The sequence below is a fragment of the Oryctolagus cuniculus genome, chromosome 21, assembly GCF_964237555.1.
Source record: "Oryctolagus cuniculus chromosome 21, mOryCun1.1, whole genome shotgun sequence".
In the NCBI taxonomy this organism is placed as follows: domain Eukaryota; kingdom Metazoa; phylum Chordata; class Mammalia; order Lagomorpha; family Leporidae; genus Oryctolagus; species Oryctolagus cuniculus.
The window spans coordinates 8,739,450-8,757,833 of record NC_091452.1 but is presented as its reverse complement, the minus strand read 5'-3'; the positions used below and the strand labels follow the sequence as shown (position 1 = coordinate 8,757,833).

At 55.1% G+C, this 18,384-nt stretch overlaps 1 protein-coding gene across 8 annotated transcripts in view; it reads right to left on the bottom strand.

Moving 5' to 3' along the window:
• Positions 1 to 18,384, bottom strand: part of CUX2 (cut like homeobox 2) — a 322,941-nt gene that overhangs the window by 76,141 nt on the left and 228,416 nt on the right. For 7 of the 8 annotated variants that reach the window (XM_070066200.1, XM_070066196.1, XM_070066198.1 and 4 more), the window contains exons 2-3: positions 14,407 to 14,517; positions 10,590 to 10,637 (exon numbers count right to left, since the gene is read on the bottom strand). In XM_070066200.1, the coding sequence (XP_069922301.1) occupies positions 10,590 to 10,625 (36 nt within the window). In that variant the 5' untranslated portion in view covers positions 10,626 to 10,637; positions 14,407 to 14,517. The remainder of the gene's footprint in view (positions 1 to 10,589; positions 10,638 to 14,406; positions 14,518 to 18,384) is intronic. The other variant, XM_070066197.1, reaches the window with a different exon arrangement.

Below are 18,384 nucleotides of genomic sequence, written 5' to 3'. Positions count from 1 at the left end.
TTAGTTTCAGTTTGGGGCGTTCTGGACAGGGCTGGGGTGACGGTGCCACAGCAGTGTCGCTGGACTGCACACTTCAGGAAGGCCAAGGTGCCGGGCTGCACGTGATGCAGACACCTGTATCCGGCCGCAGAGATAAACGAAGAAAACAACGAAGCTACCGCAGCCTCGAAGCCCACCCCTTCCTAACTCTCCACTGCATCCCACCCTTCCTGGGGGCTGCGCACTCTCTGGGCCTGTGTGGTGGAAAGTCTCTCAATGAGGGCGACGCCATATCTTCTCCCAACTCCGAGCTGCGGGCAGCCTGGACTCCGCTGTGGTGGGGGCCGCTCACCAAAGCCCGGACACGTGCTACCCACCAGGCCTCCTGTGCAGACAGAGCCGGCTGTGGAGCACCGAGCAGCACACGCCGGCTAAGCCCACACACCTGCCCTCTGCCGGCTGGTGAACTTCGGGGCAGAGGTTCCCAAACGCGACCGTTGCCAGCAGCAGCTTTGAAAAAGCCCGACACCCGAGCCTCACTCAAACCCAGGATACCAACCGCTCTGGGCTGGGACGCGGGGCTCAGTGTTTTTAAAGCCCTTAGAAGATTCTCCCACGCAGTCAGGGTTGAGAGCCAGGGGCTTGCTCGAGGCAGATGGTCCCAAGCTATCACGTGCCCAGGAGTGACCAGGGGCTGTGTGCAACCGCAGATCTCGATTCAGGAGTCCTGGGGTGGGCAGGGGCACACACGTCTCCAGAGCTCCCCGACGGTCTGGATGTTGCTGGCCGTGGACCACACCGCACAGCAGAAGGCATGAGGGCAAGCGCTGCTGTGGCCAGCACAGCTTTGTGCGCAGCTGGGGATCGCAAGGGTTCCCCTCCGCCATCCCCCAACATAAACAAGTGGGTGTTGAAGAACCCATTGTGGGGCCGGCGCCGCAGCTCACTAGGCTAATCCTCTGCCTGTGGCGCTGGCACACCGGGTTCTAGTCCTGGTCAGGGCGCCGGATTCTGTCCTGGTTGCCCCTCTTCCAGGCCAGCTCTCTGCTGTGGCCCGGGAGTGCAGTGGAGGATGGCCCAAGTGCTTGGGCCCTGCACCCCATGGGAGACCAGGAGAAGCACCTGGCTCCTGGCTTTGGATCAGTGTGCTGCGTCGGCCGCGGCGGCCATTGGAGGGTGAACCAACGGCAAAGGAAGACCTTTCTCTCTGTCTCTATCACTGTCCACTCTGCCTGTCAAAAAAAAAAAAAAAAAAAAAAGGAACCCACCATTGTGAAGAACAGGAGACCAAGGCCGATGATGAAGCGACCTGGTCTGGGTCCTTCCTGCCTCCAGCCGTGTGATGTCAGGCGAATTTCTCAGCCTCTCCTGGGCCTCATTCCTGCCACTCTAGACATGGGGAGGCTACTAGAGTCACACTGGATGTCCACGGGCCCCTGAACACCTGCTTCACAGCGGACACCCCCATCCAGGAAGGTTCCTTCCCCTGTACCTAATCCTGGGGATGCTGCTTCACGGACCCGCTGTGGGAGTCAGGCGGTCCAGCCCTCTGTCCCCGACCGGGGCCTTGCTGGGCATATCTACACTGCAGGATGGCTGCGGGGTCACCATCACGGCAGTGCCCGCCTCGCCTTCATCATGGCGTTGGGATGTACCAACAGCCCAATGGAGGGGTGACCGAGTTCCATTTTATAGATGAAGATATCGGGGCACAGAGGGAAGCACAGCTCGTCCCAGGCCACAGGTCAGTAAGAGCTGGGATCTGCACCCAGGCAGTCTGGCCCCGGAAGTGTGCTCCTAACCACTGTACTCCACTGCCTTTCAAATATCTCACTCACAGGATAGAGACCTCGACACCCCTCGCTGTGCTCCAGGTCCTCAGGATGCCACACAGGGCCCACACACAGCAGGGGCTCAGGAAACAGCTTTGGAACGAGGAGGCGAGTGGACCTGTTTTACTCCGCCCATTTCCACGTCCTGGCCACACAAACGTCCTTCACTGCCGTGACTGGCACTGGCACTGACCGAGGTGTGTCTCCGTCGTCTACCGTGAGCCAGTGAGCACCACGAGACCAGAAGGTATCTGAGGCTGCTCCCCGATACACCCCCGGAGACTGACACTCACCGTGACATACAGCAGGTGCCAAATAAATGTCACAAGCAAAGGTCTCAGCAGAACTGAGAGGGAGGCATGGCTGGGCACGTGTGCTCCGGGGGAGCAAGATGGAAGAGAGAGGGCAGGTGGAGAGAAGGGGGCTGACCCCGGGGTGGGGCTGGACGTTGGAGGTCCACGAGTGAGCCCTCCAGGGTGCCGTGTCGTTGCTGGTCCCCGGCTGGCTGGTTGCAGCAGGCTTTCCAGGAAAGTACTGCTGGGAGCCAGAGTGAGCAGGAGGGAGCCAGGCACTGGGAACCCTGGGAACTGCAAGGGCCGCTTAGTCCCAAGGGAGGTGGAGATTGGGTCTGGAATGTTCTATCCTAGGGAGAAGGGGAGAGTGTTGGAAGCTCCGCCCAAGCTGCCAGATCACGCAGATCGCACAGCCAATCGCGTCGGCTGCACTTGTGCGGCCGCCTCCCCAGGTGGGAGGCACCGTCTCCGCCCCCTCACACAGACAGGAAAGTGGGGTTCACGAGGAGCCTGGCCAGGGACAGGGCTGTGATCTGAGCACTTAGGTCACTTCCGCTCCACCATGGAGCCGAGTGGATGAAGAGTCCCTGTTCACCCACCTACGCCCGGCAGTTAGTAAAGGAGACACTCACCAGCTTTGACTCAGCGGGAGCACCTACCCGGCACACAGTAAGTGCTCAGCTAACGCCCACCGACAGGAGGAATGTGTGACTGTGAGAGCAGCCACATGTCCCCAGCCAGGGTCGACGGGCTGCTGTTCCAGGAGCTCCCACCCTGTGTCCCCCTCCCCGGCCCTTCACTTCCAGGAGGCAGACACGAGAGCCAAGGAGACGCCGGCCGACAGAGCCAAGAGATGGATGTGCGCCCAGTGGCCTTATCTCCTCACCGACTGGCCCCGCACGGCCTTCCATAATGCAGTCCATTAAAAGGCTTGTAAATTTTCATACGCGCAAGTCTACCGTGGCGTCAGCACAGACTAATTGTTGTTAAATGTGCGGGAATGTTACTGCCACGCGGCCGGCGCAATCTGTCTTCCCGGGCCGGCTGGCCAGCCCATTCCTCTGCAGGAGGAAAGCGTACAGTGTTCGCACAAGGCCAAGAGGCAATTCGTGTCAAAAAGATCAATAATATAAAAATAAAGCATGAGAATTCTAGTTAAAGGGAATGTCATATAAATATGTGGTTCACGTCCATGATTCCAAGATTAAAAAAATCAATCAATATCGTTCTTGAGATGATGTTATTTCTAATGAGAAATACCCGGAACAGCTGCAAATAGCTGCTTAACTGGGGGGAAAAGCATTAATAATTTACTTTATAAGGCACATGATACTGAACGAAGGAGGGTTGCTGCCGGGTCTTAATTTGGTTGTAATGTGCTGTGACAGGTTCAATGACGCTTTGGTGGGCTCTTAATGCTAAATTCAGAAGGCTGCCCCGTTTCCTGGGAGTCCTACCCCAAGCCGGCAGGGAAGGCTCCAGAGAGACAAGGCTGGGTGCCGGCGGCCAAGGCGACCTGTGCCACCAAAGTTACGAGGTCATCAGAGAGGAGGGGACGGGGGCCTGTTGGGGACGGAAGGCCTGTCCCTCACTGTGTTCAACTCAAGCTATACATGACACCGTGTTTATTGAGCACTTGCTATGCGCCCAGTCCTGGGCTGGGTGCACAGACCTGGGTTCGAATGCCAGCTCCCTGCACGTGGTGGACTCCCTGGCAGACTTGGCCGATGGAAGAGCTTCACTAAGACACACCCAAGAGGCCTGGGCTTGAGCTCCCTCAGGTCTTCACCACGTGCACACGTCCCAGGCAGCCCCCCAGCTCCTCCTGAACTCCTGGGCCCTCTAAGCTGGGGTCTGCAGCCCCCACCTCTGCACGGCTGTGCAAGAACTCTGTGAACTCAGGCAAGCGGGGTTACCCGAGTCCCAGTCTGGCGCCCTTTGGAGGGGACGACACCAACAGCCTCCCCTGCGGTGATGCTGAGGTGGCAGAGGTACCACCAAGGACATGACCAACCGTGTTGCCAGGAGCACGGCCATGGGCTGGGGGCAGGGCCTCAGCTACCACACCTGACAAACAGCGGCGAGTGGGAGCCTCCTGAGGGGGCTTGGGGGAGGAACTGTGACGTAGCGGCCTCAGTGTGCGTGCCGGGAGCGCCAGCTGCCGCTCACAGAGCGGGCACCACGTGCTGGGCCTCCCTCCAGGGCTTCTCGAGGGTCGCCTCCCCGAGCCCGGCCACTGCCTGTGAAGTAGGGACTACTCCTTTCTCCGGCACCAGGCACAGGGACCGAGGTGCAGGGAGGGGAAGTGACCACGCAAGGTCCCTCAGCCGAGAAGAGGACGAGCTGGTGTATAAGCCTGTGCTGACCACGAGTCCTCCGGACGGTGGTGCTGCTCAGAGGGGCCAGCTCGCCTCGGCCACAGCCCTCAGGGGGTCCCACGTACAAAGGGATGGTCACACCAGGGCTGGAGAAAGCATAGCGTGGAGGAGTAAGAGCAGTGTCAGAAGGGGCCCCCACCAAATCAAAGGCCCTGTAACTTCAACTTCAGCTCCAAAGGGAGAAGGCAGGCTGGAGGCAGGGCAGGCAGGCTCGGGGCAGGACTGGCCGGGACATGCGTGTCCCTGGAAGCCCTCCACACCCTTCTCAGGTGGTTCGGCTGCAAGAACCTGCACTGATACCCTGGGGACCTGTCCTATGTTAGGGCCCGTGTTGCCCCCTGCCTGCTTCTGGGAGGGAAAGGCAGGATGGCCTGGGTGTCTCTGAGAGCTTTAGCAAGTGCCCGGTCAGGAGGGGCACCTGGCCTTTGCTCACTGTCCCTGTCACTTGTGAGCTGGGTCGGGTTTGATCAACTGCCAGGATCCCAGCAGGAGGACGTGGGCAGAAGGGAGGACCCCCAGTTCTCACTGCCCACTACAGAGAGGGGCAGTCATGCCGGGCTGCTCCCCTCCAGTGTGGGCAGAAGGAAGGACCCCCAGCTCTCACTGCCCACTACAGAGAGGGGCAGTCATGCCGGGCTGCTCCCCTCAAGTGTGGGCAGAAGGAAGGACCCCCAGCTCTCACTGCCCACTACAGAGAGGGGCAGTCATGCCGGGCTGCTCCCCTCAAGTGTGGGCAGAAGGGAGGACCCCCAGCTCTCACTGCCCACTACAGAGAGGGGCAGTCATGCCGGGCTGCTCCCCTCCAGTGGGGTGAGGCCTGCAGGGAAGTCTGGAATGCCTTGGATACAGAGGCTCACGTCTTACATCTCCAGGCGGGCACCCCGAGCCCCTGAGAGTTGGGCCAGAGAGCATCACCTCTCCTTTCACAGACAGCACAGTGCAGGGTAACTGACTCGATTAGGGTTGGACAGAATCCATTTGCTGTGGATCAATGGGGCTACCGCTCACCCAGCAAACGTCCCTGGAGGATGGGGACTGTCTAGCTGGCACCGTGCCTCACTTTGCCCAGGTTGAGCAGGGCAGTACAGCCCCACCTCTCGCTTTCCTGCAAAGCCCTAGCCCACTGGGCCCTCTCTGGTCCTCGGCAAACAACCTCTGCTCCAACTCCCTTCAAGCCACAAGGGTTTGTCCCAGGCAAGCACCCTGATCTGACCGGCAGAGACCCCAAGGACAGGACACCAAAGCCTCAGGACGGCTGAGACACGCCTCACCTAGGCCAGCCTGAGGCTGAGCAGCCAGTGCGTGTTCCCTGTGCCCTGACTTCTGCCACGGGGTGGGGAGGGCACCCCTGGGAGAACCTGTCACTGTCCCTCTGAGTGTGCAGGAGAGAAGGCTGCACTGTGCATGAGGCTAAAATCTGCCAAAAGGCCAGCAGAGAAGTGAATGGAGGAGAAAGTAAAAGGTAAAAGGAGGGAAGAAAAGATAGGAGGGAGGGGAGAGGAGGGAAGGGAGAGGAGGGGAGGGGAGAGGAGGGAGGGGAGGGGAGAGGAGGGAGGGCAGGCCCACTGCAGATTTGGGGTGCTCTGGTCACTCACCACTCTGTAACCAACCACACCACACTGGGGCCTCAAAGAGCCACCTTACTATGACCGCTCACGGTTCTGCAGGTTGACAGGGCTCAGCTGGGCAGTTCTCTTGTCATCTCAGGTGGTCCCGGCTGGATGGCAGGTGGGGCTGCAGGCATCCAACGGCTGCAGTGGGCTGGCTGTCCACAAGCTTCCTTGACTCAGGCCTGGTGTCTCCGTGCTCCTGGCCCTCTCTTCCCTGTGGCGTCTCATCCCCCAAGGCCTTTCCAGGTGGCTTCTCCCAGTAGAGGGGAGGTCTCAGGTTGGGTGTGAAGAAGTAGGAGGCAGATACAGCAGGCAGGCTGAGGGCCACACCTGGAGCTGACGGGGTCACTTCCTCCATGTTCTGTTGAGCTAAGGTGGCCCAGATTAAAGGATGGAGACAGACTACAGGTCTTGGTGGGGAGTGCAAGGACACAAGGCAGACAGGCACAGGATGGGAGACGCACTGTGGCTGCCATGGTGACGGGGTGGCTGTGACATTGAGCGAACAGGTGGAACTTCCGGGAAGGAACCCACAGCTTCTCCTGGGCTTCTGATGGGACTCATGGGTGTAAGCGCCATCACAGGACTCAGCGCCTGGGGCTGTTCTCGAGTCAGGACAGCGTCTCGGTGCCTTTGGGTCCTCACACAGGGCCCAGCACTCAGGTGGTGCTGCACAAATCTTTGTTGTATGGACTTACGCGGTGCCCGCAGAAGGGTGTCCCTGCCTCCTTTGGAAAGTCCTCCTGGGCACTGTATTACACATGTTCTCGGCTGTGACCCTCACTGGGCTACCATCTAACACATGGCCTTGTATACAGTAGGCACCCAGCCCATCTTTGTTGAATGAATAAATGACTGCGCGGACACAACTGACGATCTAATACGTCTCTTGGGAAGTAGCGTCTTAGCTCCCCCTCTCCAAGCTCTAGAAGGTCAGCAAGTGACACCAGTGCCCGGGATCCAGGTGCGGAGGCTTCCCCGGCCCTGGCAAGCCCCAGCACCTGCTGTGTTGAGAACATGGGGCCTAGCTGCCACTCGACACGTGGCAGCTCGCTGAGTCTCACGGGCGAGAAGACAGTGGCTCAGAGACTTGAAGTCACTGGGCAAGGTCACACAGGCTCATCCTCCCGACGGGACTCAGACTGTGGGTGTCTGACCATTGCACTCCTGCCTCCCTCTGGGGGTCAGAGGCCACGTCAGCCTTCTTGTTCCCAAACAGCTGTGTTCTGATCCGGTTCAGGGGCACAGCTCTGTTCCAACCCGACCAAAAGGGGTCTCCACCCTGCAGGCCGCCTCCCCGGCCACGGCAAAGCAGCTCTTCGCAACGGCCATGCTGGCTTCCTGGCTGGGCCGGAGCACGCAAAGCTTAGACAAGTTTCACCTCTGGTTTAGCATAACAAAACTTTTAATTTAGATGTTTTCATCTCTCTCTCCAAGTAAAAATAAGTTTAAAATAATGACTGTAATAAATGAAGGTAATTAATTGTAGTTTGTTCCTTTACTGTCTAGTCAGCTTAATTTTACCTTTTCAACTAATAATGAGAAAATAATTTTTGTGCTCGGAGGGTTAATGATATGTAACTGCAAGAACTGCTAATTGCATGTTGCAATCCATCCATCAACAACCCCATCTGTGCGCCTTGATTATGTTTGCTAAATTATTGCTTTGAATTATCTTTCATAAAGCAACTTTTGTAATTAGCGGGGCTTTCGTCTTGCTCTTTTCTCTGCCAGGCGAGGAGACTCAAACTTTGGCCATTTCAAGCTGTCTCCGCGCAGCCACCTTCCCCGGCTGTCTTTGTTCCCCCGAGCAGGGAAATCATCGCTGTCCTTGAAGCAATCAACACAGGGGGAGCTTCCTGGATTCACAGCAAGGCAAATCCGCTTCCTTCCCACCCCTCCCGCAGGCGCGCGCGCACACACGCGCACACACGCTGAAAACAGACCCACGCACACAGAGCACACAAAGGTAGAAAGGACGCCCGGATTCCACACGTCCCAAGGCTGGTGGCGAGGAATTCAGGAATACACTTGCACAGGGTTTACTACAACTGGAGGCTGGCCCCAGGGAAGGGCTGGCGGCGGGCCGTTCGGCCCTGGCGTTTTATGGGCTGGTTTATGGGAGTCGGGATGGCGTCTGCCCCGGGGAATGTTTCCGGGAGGTGATTAATGCCCACTTGGGAACGCGCAGCTCCAGCCCAGAGCCTGGCGGAGGGCGAGAGGGAAGCGGCGTGAAGGATGAGCCCTCATTAAAAAAATTAAAATGAAAATCATATTTGGATTATAAACAGCCTTGCATGTGCGGCTCGTTCCGGACAAAGATGCTTTTTATTAACACCTTTCTTTGGCGGCTGTTTCTCCCCCGGGGCGCGCGGAGGGACACGGTGGCCACAGTGGCTTAGTCAATAGATCATGAGGAAGGCGGGGGTTTTGGAATAAAATTCCAGACAAATGCAGTCTTTTTGGTACATTAAAGGGACGATGGAAAGCCCTCTTAAGAAAATTAACGAAGCCCTTTGCAGGTGCCCGGCCACTAAGGCGGTGTCTGTTGAGCCTGCCACCGGGTTCGGAAGCACGCGTGCGGCACTGTGTTCCCTTTCAGATCTGCCAAGACTTCCTCTGGCCCGGCGCTGGCTGAGCACCCACTGTGTGCGGAAGCCCTGAAGACCACCTCCACGCTGCTGAGTCCTTGGAATCCTGAGCACCGGCCTCATGGGCAGAGGGCAGCCGGAGCTCCACACAGCTCATTTCAGGGCAGGGCCGGGAAGCAGGCCAGGCCCGCAGGAGGCGGCCCCGACCGGCTTCACCACGCTGACGCCGCCCTGGGGTCTTCTCCTGACCCTCACCCACCCTGCCCTCCTGAAAAGAAGACACAAGATGCGCCTGCTCCCACGGGCACGGAAAGCCCCTTTCTTTGGGAAGAAGAGAGGCTGACTCTCGCTGAGCTCCCGTGGAGACTGAGCAAACCCGCAGCGCGGCCACTGATGACAGTATCACACACTACCCACGACCTCCACACTCGTGCTGCGAGCACGTCTCAGTGTCAACCGCAGCCTTAGCAGAGAGCGTCCTTAGCAACCATTTTGTGGACGAGGACACAGACAGAGAGAGGCTAAGTCACTCACCTAAGCCCGCGTGGCTACTGCGTGGCAGCAGCGAGGTTCAGACCCAGGCCAGGCCCAGAGTCTGTGCTTGTCACCCCCTCACCAGACACTACCTTAACCTCTTTCCTTGCATTTTATCTAGTTCTCAAAACAATACAAAAAGACCTGTAGCACCTTTGTGCCCATTTAACAGACAGGGAAACTGAGCCTTGAAGAGGCTAAGAGAAGCTCTGCTCACATCAACTCAGGCAAAGGAAAGCTGACAAAAGGACACAGTCTACAAAACAACGCCCGTGGGGCTGGGCAGGGGTCAGCTGCCCAAGAGCCTGTGTGCCGGGCAGCCCTGGGACCAGGAGCTGGCAGACAGGAATCTCTGTTTTTCGTTTTTTTTTTTTTTTTTTTTTTTTTTTTAAACCACCCACACATCCAAGGAAACACATTCCCAACATTATTGGCCTTTTTTGTTTTGTTTTGTTTCCCCCTCTCCCAGCACAGGGAAACTTACAAGCAAATGAATCAATACCGGGTGGCCCTATGAATAAATAAGCACATCAGTCAGCTCAGTAATAAAATGAAGGGATGAAAAATATGGAAATCAGCGACATTTGTGTAAATCCAGTTACTGTTTACTTTAATATTGCCGTGCGCACTTACGTGGCTCCAAAGAGACAGATAAAGGTAGCCTGGGGCTTGGCGGACAGACGTACAGCGCATCCCCAGGGCAAGCTCTGAGGACGGCCAACCCCGGGGGCCCTGCCTGAGCCCACCGCTCCCGGAAGAAGCCCTTCAAGATGGAATCTTCCAGCGGTGGCCTCCCTGCCACTCCCCCACCCAGGGAGCGTCCAGCCTTTGTCCAGCCGGGCTCCTGTGCCTGCCAGGTCAGCGGACATGCTCAGAACCCTGGTCAGAGGTCAGACGACGGGAGCCAGGAGGGCACGCCGGGCAGGGGGAGCGACTGCAGCTGCTGCAGAGGACTGGAGCCGGAGGGCTGGCAGGAAAGGACACGACCCGCGCGGACTTCATGTTCAGAGGGGGTGGTTTGCCTTTGGGACTTCGCTGCCTGAGGGGAAGAGTGCCGTGATCACCTGGCACAGACCTCTGCGTTTAAAAACGGAAAACTGAGTCTGGAAGGTAAAGCAGTTTGCTCAAGGTCGCAGGTCTGACTCGCAGCAGAGCCAGCCCCGGGCAAACCGGGGACAAGACTTCTTGGGATGAGAATCGGGAGGTCCACCAGACCCAAGAGAGCCGGGACACCCTTGGAAGGGACACTACAGGGAATGGGACAGAGGTGGGCACGGGGGCAGGGCAGCTGGCCTCCTTTGGCAACTCCGAGTGGGACAGGAGGGGCAGCTGGTGCACTTCTCTGACACACCGCCATGGCCTTGGGTCTTACCTCAGCCTGGAAGCTTTTTAATACAGGAGCCACCATCTCTCTGATTTCCTGAAAAAGAGATCAGCGAAGAGTTCACCACAGCACCAGGTGGGACACCCCCACTGCCCAGCTCGCAGCTCGTCCTTGTCCCACGGTCAGCCTCTCCCCAGCATGTCCTGAGGGACCTGCACTCCACGGGATTTCCTAAGGGTGATTCTGCCCTGGAGAACCGGGGGTGCTAAGCCCAATCAGACTGCGAAGGTCATGTTCAAGAATCTGCTGCCCTGCAGGCCGTGGCAGTGTGACACAGCACGCACTGGGACTTTCTGGAAGAGGGAGGGGGAAGCAGCTGGATTTGACCGTGGAATGGTCTTTTGGGCAGTGCATCATGGTGGTCCATCACAGGGCACCTGTGCTGGGGGACAGAGAGACGGCTCCAGCTCTCCACACGGAGCACAGTCATCCAAATCTCCCGTCGTTCAGGGCATCACTTGGGCTGCCTCCCCAGCGAAGCCTGCTTTCTGTCTTGGCAACGCCACGGTGTGCCGCTCCCTCTTTCCGCACCAGTGTGCGCAGGTTCTGGGCACTTGTCTGGGTCTTCCCTGCACTGTGATGCCAGCTCAGAGGAGGGCCCTGCCTGTGTCGGATGAACTCCGTGGACCTGGGCTGTCTTCTACTGCCAGACCCTAAGTGACCTGGAGGTTCCTAGTCCGAGGGTTCCCTGGTGGACTCTGATGGGTTCCTCTCCCCAGCATGCGGGGAGGGGGGAAGCCTTTGAGAACCCTGTGTCCCAAGACCCCACCCCTAAATCCTCATCTCCTCTGACACCCACCGGGGACCTCCCAACCACAAGCAGCCACAGCACAGGACATCCCTGCTGGGGGCGGGGGAGGGTGGCAGAGAAGCAGGAAAGGGCGAGGTGGGCAGATGGATCCTTGTTCAGATAAAGAATAAATTCCTTAGTTATGAAACTAAGGTTGTGCTGCTCCTGCTCCTAGAAAAACCCCATCTTCTGGGTCTGGGGTGCCCTGCCTCACTGGTGTCTGCTCCCAGGGCATCTCAGAGTCACTGCTGCCCTGACACCCCTTAGGGGGCCAGAGGCAGCGCACCACGTGGCGGATGTGGCTTCGAGGCTCAGCAATGGAAAAGGAAGCCTGGGAGCCCCTGGGCTGCAGCTACGAACCTGAGTGCCCAGCAGGGTCAGGCAAGAAGGGGACACCAGGGAGGAGGGCTGGAGGGCACAGAGCTGCCTAATGAGGCCACGGCCATGCAGCTTGAGCTGACAAATACCCCCTGGACACAGGCCCAGGGGGCTGCGAGATCCGCCCAGAGGGTCTCAAAGGACGCTGAGAAGCTGACCTGTCGGTGTCACAGGCGGTAAGTGTTCCAGACTAAATGGAAGCTGTATTGGCAGGAGAGCTCTGGTTGGGATATCAGAGACCTCTGCTCGGGTTCTGGAAGTGTGAGCGTGGACGCACTTCGTGAAAGATGGAACTAAAAGATAAGCTTGTTTTGGTGCAAAATATTTAAAAATCCAAGCACAGTTTTTTTTTTTTTTTTTTTTGACAGGCAGAGTGGACAGTGAGAGAGAGAGAGACAGAGAGGAAGGTCTTCCTTTGCCGTTGGTTCACCCTCCAATGGCCGCCGCAGCTGGCGCGCTGCGGCCGGCGCACCGCGCTGATCCGATGGCAGGAGCCAGGAGCCAGGTGCTTTTCCTGGTCTCCCATGGGGTGCAGGGCCCAAGCACCTGGGCCATCCTCCACTGCACTCCCTGGCCACAGCAGAGAGCTGGCCTGGAAGAGGGGCAACCGGGACAGAATCCGGCGCCCCAACCGGGACTAGAACCCGGTGTGCCGGCGCCACTAGGCGGAGGATTAGCCTAGTGAGCCACGGCGCCGGCCCAAGCACAGTTTTTTCATAATGTGGATTTCCCATGAACTTTTTGTAGGCCCCTCATACTTAATGGGGCCTTGGAACCATCCAGCTGGTCCCTGAATTTACAGAGGGACAGACCGGGGCCCTAGAGGGGCTAGCCTGCTCAAGCTCAAGCAATACGTTGGTGGCACAGCTCGACCTTGAACCCCAGTCCCCAGACTCCCAAAACAGGCTCTTCAAAACCCTACACTCAAGTGAACTTAGAGACCCACATCAGAGCCACGGTGGGGGCGGTGCTGGCAGGGCTTTGGGCCCATGCTGACCACTTCCGGGAGCCCACTGCCCTGCCCACTTCCTGCTGGCAGCAGCTGGGCCGAGGCAGCAGCAGCAGGTGAGTGGCACCAGCCAGATGCTCTTAAATACAGCTTGGCACGACTTTCCCGTCAGGAGAGAAGGGTTCCAAAAATGAGGATTTTTAGACGCACGACTATAATAGGAGTGGAAACTTATTCCTCCTAATTACATAATTGCATAATTATGCAGTATTAAAATTATGTAAGCCGAACTTGGAGGCTTAAAACCTGGCCTGGATTTCTTTCATCACCTGGGGGCTCCCGTGTGGGCTCAGTGGGTAAGTCCACGGCACAGGGGGAAAGAGGACAGGATGGAGGGCCTGAGTGGACCAGAGAGCAGGGGCAGGGGAGGCTACGAGGATCTGGGGCAGATTCAGCTCCACTTCCTGGAGACAACTCAGAGGTAAAGCCAAGTCAGAGGTACCCTCATTTCCAGGAGAAAAAAAAAATCGGCTTAAAGATCAACCCGTGCTCTGCTCTCAAAGGGAAGGGAGGGCCCTCACAGCTCTGGTCTCCGAGTCAAACCAAGCACTGCCTTGGCTTTTCTGAGCCTCTCAGGTCCACCCTCTCCCAGCCTTCACACCTAAGCCTCCTCCTAGACTTGTTCCAAGGGTAAGTTCTTAGTCCCCTCTCTTTCCTTGAAGAACCAGAGTCATCTATGACTAGTGTGAGAGGATTTCATAGCCGAGACCAAGGGGGACCTGCAGGCGCCACCCCTCTGTGCTCACGGCCTGTTTCCTGCCTCTTCTCTGACTCTCCGGGCCCCCTCCTCCCTCAGCGCAACAGCAGCAGAAGCCTTCCGGGGATGTGCACAGGTGGAGTGTCACTGGTGGACGCCTGGACACCAGACCCTGCCCCGCCCTCCTCCAAGACCCAGCAACTCTGGGCAGGGAAGGGCAGAAGACTAAGCCATCAACCTGCTGACCTGAGGGGGACAGGTGGCTTTGGAGACCACTGATACCTGTGCTCCGTAACTGCTCTGGGGGGCCACATCCCTGCCCACATCATACAGTGTCAGAGGCCTTTAGTTCTCCTGTCTGCATTTAGTCCCGTGCTTCTCCCCCACCCCTTCAACTGGAGAAGCCACAGGGGGCCCGAGAGAGGAGGGAAAATAACCCGCACACTGAGCCCTGCAATGAACAGGAATGTATCTGGGCTGTTCTGGGGGGCTGGGCATCTCCAGGAATCCCCCCTGCGCCCCCGGGGAAGCGGGGTGGGAGGGTCTTTCAGACCCGTGAACAAGGGAAGGCCACAGCTGCCACCTCCCAGATGCCAGTGGGAAAGCAAAACAAAGTCACGAGCGCTGGACAGACCGTCTCTGCCACCAAGGCCAAGCATCCGGCTTCCATACAAGGAGGGAGAAATGGATGCCGCCTGGGGCCCTCAGAGACAACAGCTTTCCTGGAGAAACGATCTGCCCTGACTTGGACAGCACTGCTGAGCACACAGCACCAGGGAGCACCGGAGGGTTCGGGCAGTAATTTCTCCTCGTGGCTAATTAGCTTCTTTTCTTGTTAGTCACTTATGTCTACAGTTTTCAAAATACAGTTTGAACAGAGAAAAATGTGCATTCCTACTGAGTTAATTCTATAACAGCAAATATACTGTACCTCAGGTACATTTTTCTTAAATTCCCGGCGGAGTTCAATTAAATGTTTATGAGAATGTTCACTCTCCTCCTGCCGTGCAGACAGCTCAGAAGCGACGGAATTAAGCTCCTTCTGGAACAATAAAATAAAAAGAGGAGGGGGAGAAAGAAAAGAGTTTTTTCCTCTTTTCCCTTTTTAATCATCATACAAAACAGCATTCCAACAAGTTTTCTTAACTCATAAAGCTGAGAAAAGACAGGGTATCGACTCTTGGCACAAACGAATACTGTAAGAAAACTGGGGATACACCAAGAAAAAAACAAAGACCCCACTCCAGGACGGCTGTTTTGCACAGTGACTGTCGGGCCAGATCAATCATCTCTGTGGCGTTGGGTGGAGTTGTTTCTCTTTCTATCTCTTCCCCACCCCCCTGCCCCACCTCTTACATTTCCAAAGGAGTGATGGCATAAGCTTGTCAGTAACTGTAGAAAACATCTCCGAACCATGTCAAAATAGTAAAGTGTGGCATATTGTATGGGCATATTATACAGCAAGAAAGTGCTGTCGACAGCTTTCATATATCAGATGTGGGAACTCTTCCAACTATGACTTACTTACACTTAAAGGTTCATAAATATGCCTTTTAAGATATAGATGGCTTTTTAATTTCAGTGGATTTTGGAAAAATGAAGGTGCCAATAAGAAGCATGCTGACCTTTTGTGTACCCTGCAGTAAATCATTTAAGGTTCACTTCAAGTATAAGAAATATTTCACTGGAGACTCCTGGATTCAGAAGAGATGGGTTGGAAGCCACTGGGCCTGCCTGTGTGCAATGGCTGTGGTGTCAGAAGAGGGGGAGGAGGGAGTGTTTTGCAGGATAGAGCAGCGAGGGGGAAAAAAGTGGGGGATGGAAGGGGGCACGCCCAGCTCAGACTCCTCTCAGACATTGCCTGCTGGCCGAGCGTGTGTGTCTGATCACCCCTAGGGGCTTTTTTCACTTTAACAGTGGCAGTCGCACAAGGGGAGTACAATTCACTGCAAGTTGTCAGGGATTTCATTTGCATAATTCAAGAAACGCTCTGTTTATGTGGTCTGCTGCTTTCTTGCACCGTCCCGAGATGGGCTTTTTTTCTGGACCATAACTCGAGGAGTATTTCTGTATATATCACCCGATTATATTTGCAGCAATCAAGCCCCATAATTTCCTAAATCCGGTGGCGCAATAAATTTCTGCAATCAGATTTATTAAAAACACACATGCAGATGCGGGAGTGTGTTTCTAGGGTGAACTCTTTAATCTAACATATGTATGAGGAGGCCCAGCACTGTGTTGAAAGACCCCATTTGTCATTGCTAATACACATTCATCTTGCACACACAATGAAACACTTTTACCATTAGATAATGAAATAAAAGTACTATTAACCCGCTGCAAATCCTTTTCCCTCTAAGAGACGGAACACATGGCAATTGTCTTAGATCATGTCTGAGAGTCGGTAAATCTGCTAAACAGCAATTCACCCTAGCACCACAAAGCTGGTACCCCAAACCTGGGAAAAGTGTCTCTGCCCCATGGGGCTTTCTGGAGCAATCCAGGCAGGAGATTCTATTCCAGAGAAGTGTCTAACATCTCTGGAGAATCAGAAGAGCAGAAAGGAGACGGTAGAGGAACAAAAGTTGCTGTCCAACGTGGCGCTGGGGGATGGGCGCTGTCCACGGTCCTGAAACTAATTCCTGCTGCAGCACCGGTCTGCTGGTGGATACGACTGCCTGTCAAAAGGCCCCATACAATTTTGGGCCTAGAGGGGAATGAGGTGTCGCAAGAAAAAGCATAGATGTCTGGTTGTCTTCATTTAAAACCAAGGTCAGTTTCCAATACAGAAACCACAGCTGACCGCCGCCACCATATCGGGTGACTGGGTGAGCTCAGTGTTTGCAGCAATAGATAACTAACAGTTGGTGCAGCCAGGTGAACAGAATTTCACCTGCCAGGGGAGAAAGAGACCTGGAGTGCTCTTGAGCCAAGTGCTCACAGTTTTTCTTGTCCCCTTGAAGACAAAGATGTCATCTGCACATTGCTGCTGGACAAACAACTGAGACTTGGGTTTTTAATGCTTTGGTTTTGGATGACCTTGTTTCTGGCGCTGTGCTCCTGTTTCAGGGACACTGTACCTCCCCACACCACAGCAACTGAGATACCTGGTGGGTCTGGATTCGACTCTTCATTCAACACACCCAGTTTAGGTTCTGCAGGACATCCAGGGCAGGGTAAGGCCAACTCTCTGTTGTGTTGCACCAGACCTTTATGTTTGGTGCCCTACCAGTACCTCCGAGGCTGCTGGCAGGTGCACCTCTGACAGGCAGGGTGTCTGTGGCACCATGCAGCAGGGAGGGCAGAGCCAGGGAAGGCAGGGGGACTTCAGGAGGCCTCACTGCAACCCAAGCTCTTGGTAGCTTTCCTGTTTGGCTCTTGAGAAACAGGCAATGCTAGGGACATCCACGTTCTTCTCAACTTTGCTAATTCTATCCTCATTTTTGAACCCTGAATTCTTGCTGCATTTCTGTGGTAAACACACTACCATCAATAATAACACCAGTAAAAAATATGGGCAGGCATTTTGTCTAGCAGTTCAGTGCCAGTTAAGATACCAGAAATCTCACTTTGGAGTGCCTGGGTTTGACACCTACTTCCAGCTCCTGACTCCAGTTTCCTGCTAATGCGGGAGGTGGTATGGATGGCTCAGGTAGTTGGGTTCCAGCCACTCACATGGGAGACCTGGATTGAGTTCCCAGATCCTGGCTTTGGCCCTGTCCCTGGCCACTTTGGGCATCTGAGGAGTGAAGCAGTAGACAGTAGCTCTGTCTCTTCCTCTCACATAAATAAAATTTATAAAAACAAAAAAATCACCATTTATTGAGTGCTTATGCAGACCAGGTACTATGCTAAGTTCTTATCATATATCATCACATATGACAAACATGTTAAGTGTCTGTAAGGGATATCGTCAATTCTAATAACTGAAGTGAGCATTATCTCCTTGGTGGATTATAAAGGAAATAAAAAAAAGATTTAGTTTACTTAGTTGAAAGGCAGAGTTACACAGAGAGGGACAGAGAGAGAGAGAGAGAGAGAGAGAGATCTTCCATCTGCTGGTTCACTCCCCAAATGGATACAACAGTTAGGGCTGGGCCAGACTGAAGCCAGGAGCCAGGAAATCTATGCATGTCTCCCCATGTGGGTACAGGGGCCCAAGAACTTGGGCCATCTTTTGCTTTTCCCAGGTGCATTAGCAAGGAGCTGGCTCAGAAGTGGGACAGCCAGGACTTGAAACCATGCCTATATGGGATGCCACAATCTCCGGTGGTGGCTTAGCCAGCTGTACCACAACACCAGCCTATAAGGGAAATTTTTAGTCACCTGCTTCATTCCCCATTAGCTGGTATGAATTCAGAGAGCTTGTTGTAAATGACATAACATACATGTGTAAAACACCAAAGCATGGTACCAAGTATTCAATAAACGTTGGCTGACGTTAATCTTATACTTAGATAAACTGAGAACTCAGACAACACCACACCAGATAAATGATTCCGTGAGTTCTGGATTTCACAGGGTAGTAAAAAATCTTACCCAAAAAGGTGAGGGGGGTGGGGACCAACAAGAGTATTGCCAATTTTGACTGAAACAAGCAAAGATACTAAGAAGCACTTGCTCCTACCCCTATAAAACAGATATATGAACATCAACAAAGCAAGAAGGCCGAGGACAGACTGACGATGGTCTTTACAAAGAAACAGATTTACAATTGAAAAGGCCATATTAAATTTTTTTTTTTTTTAAGAAATGAAAAATTCTTCACAGGTCTGGAGTTAGAAATGCTCACAGAGCTAGCAGGGCCTCCTCTTGGAAAACCTCACAGAACTCGGGATCCTCTCCCACCCTGGCCTCCAGCCCCAGCCCCAGCCCCAGCCCCAGCCCTGGGGAGCCCTGCTTAACA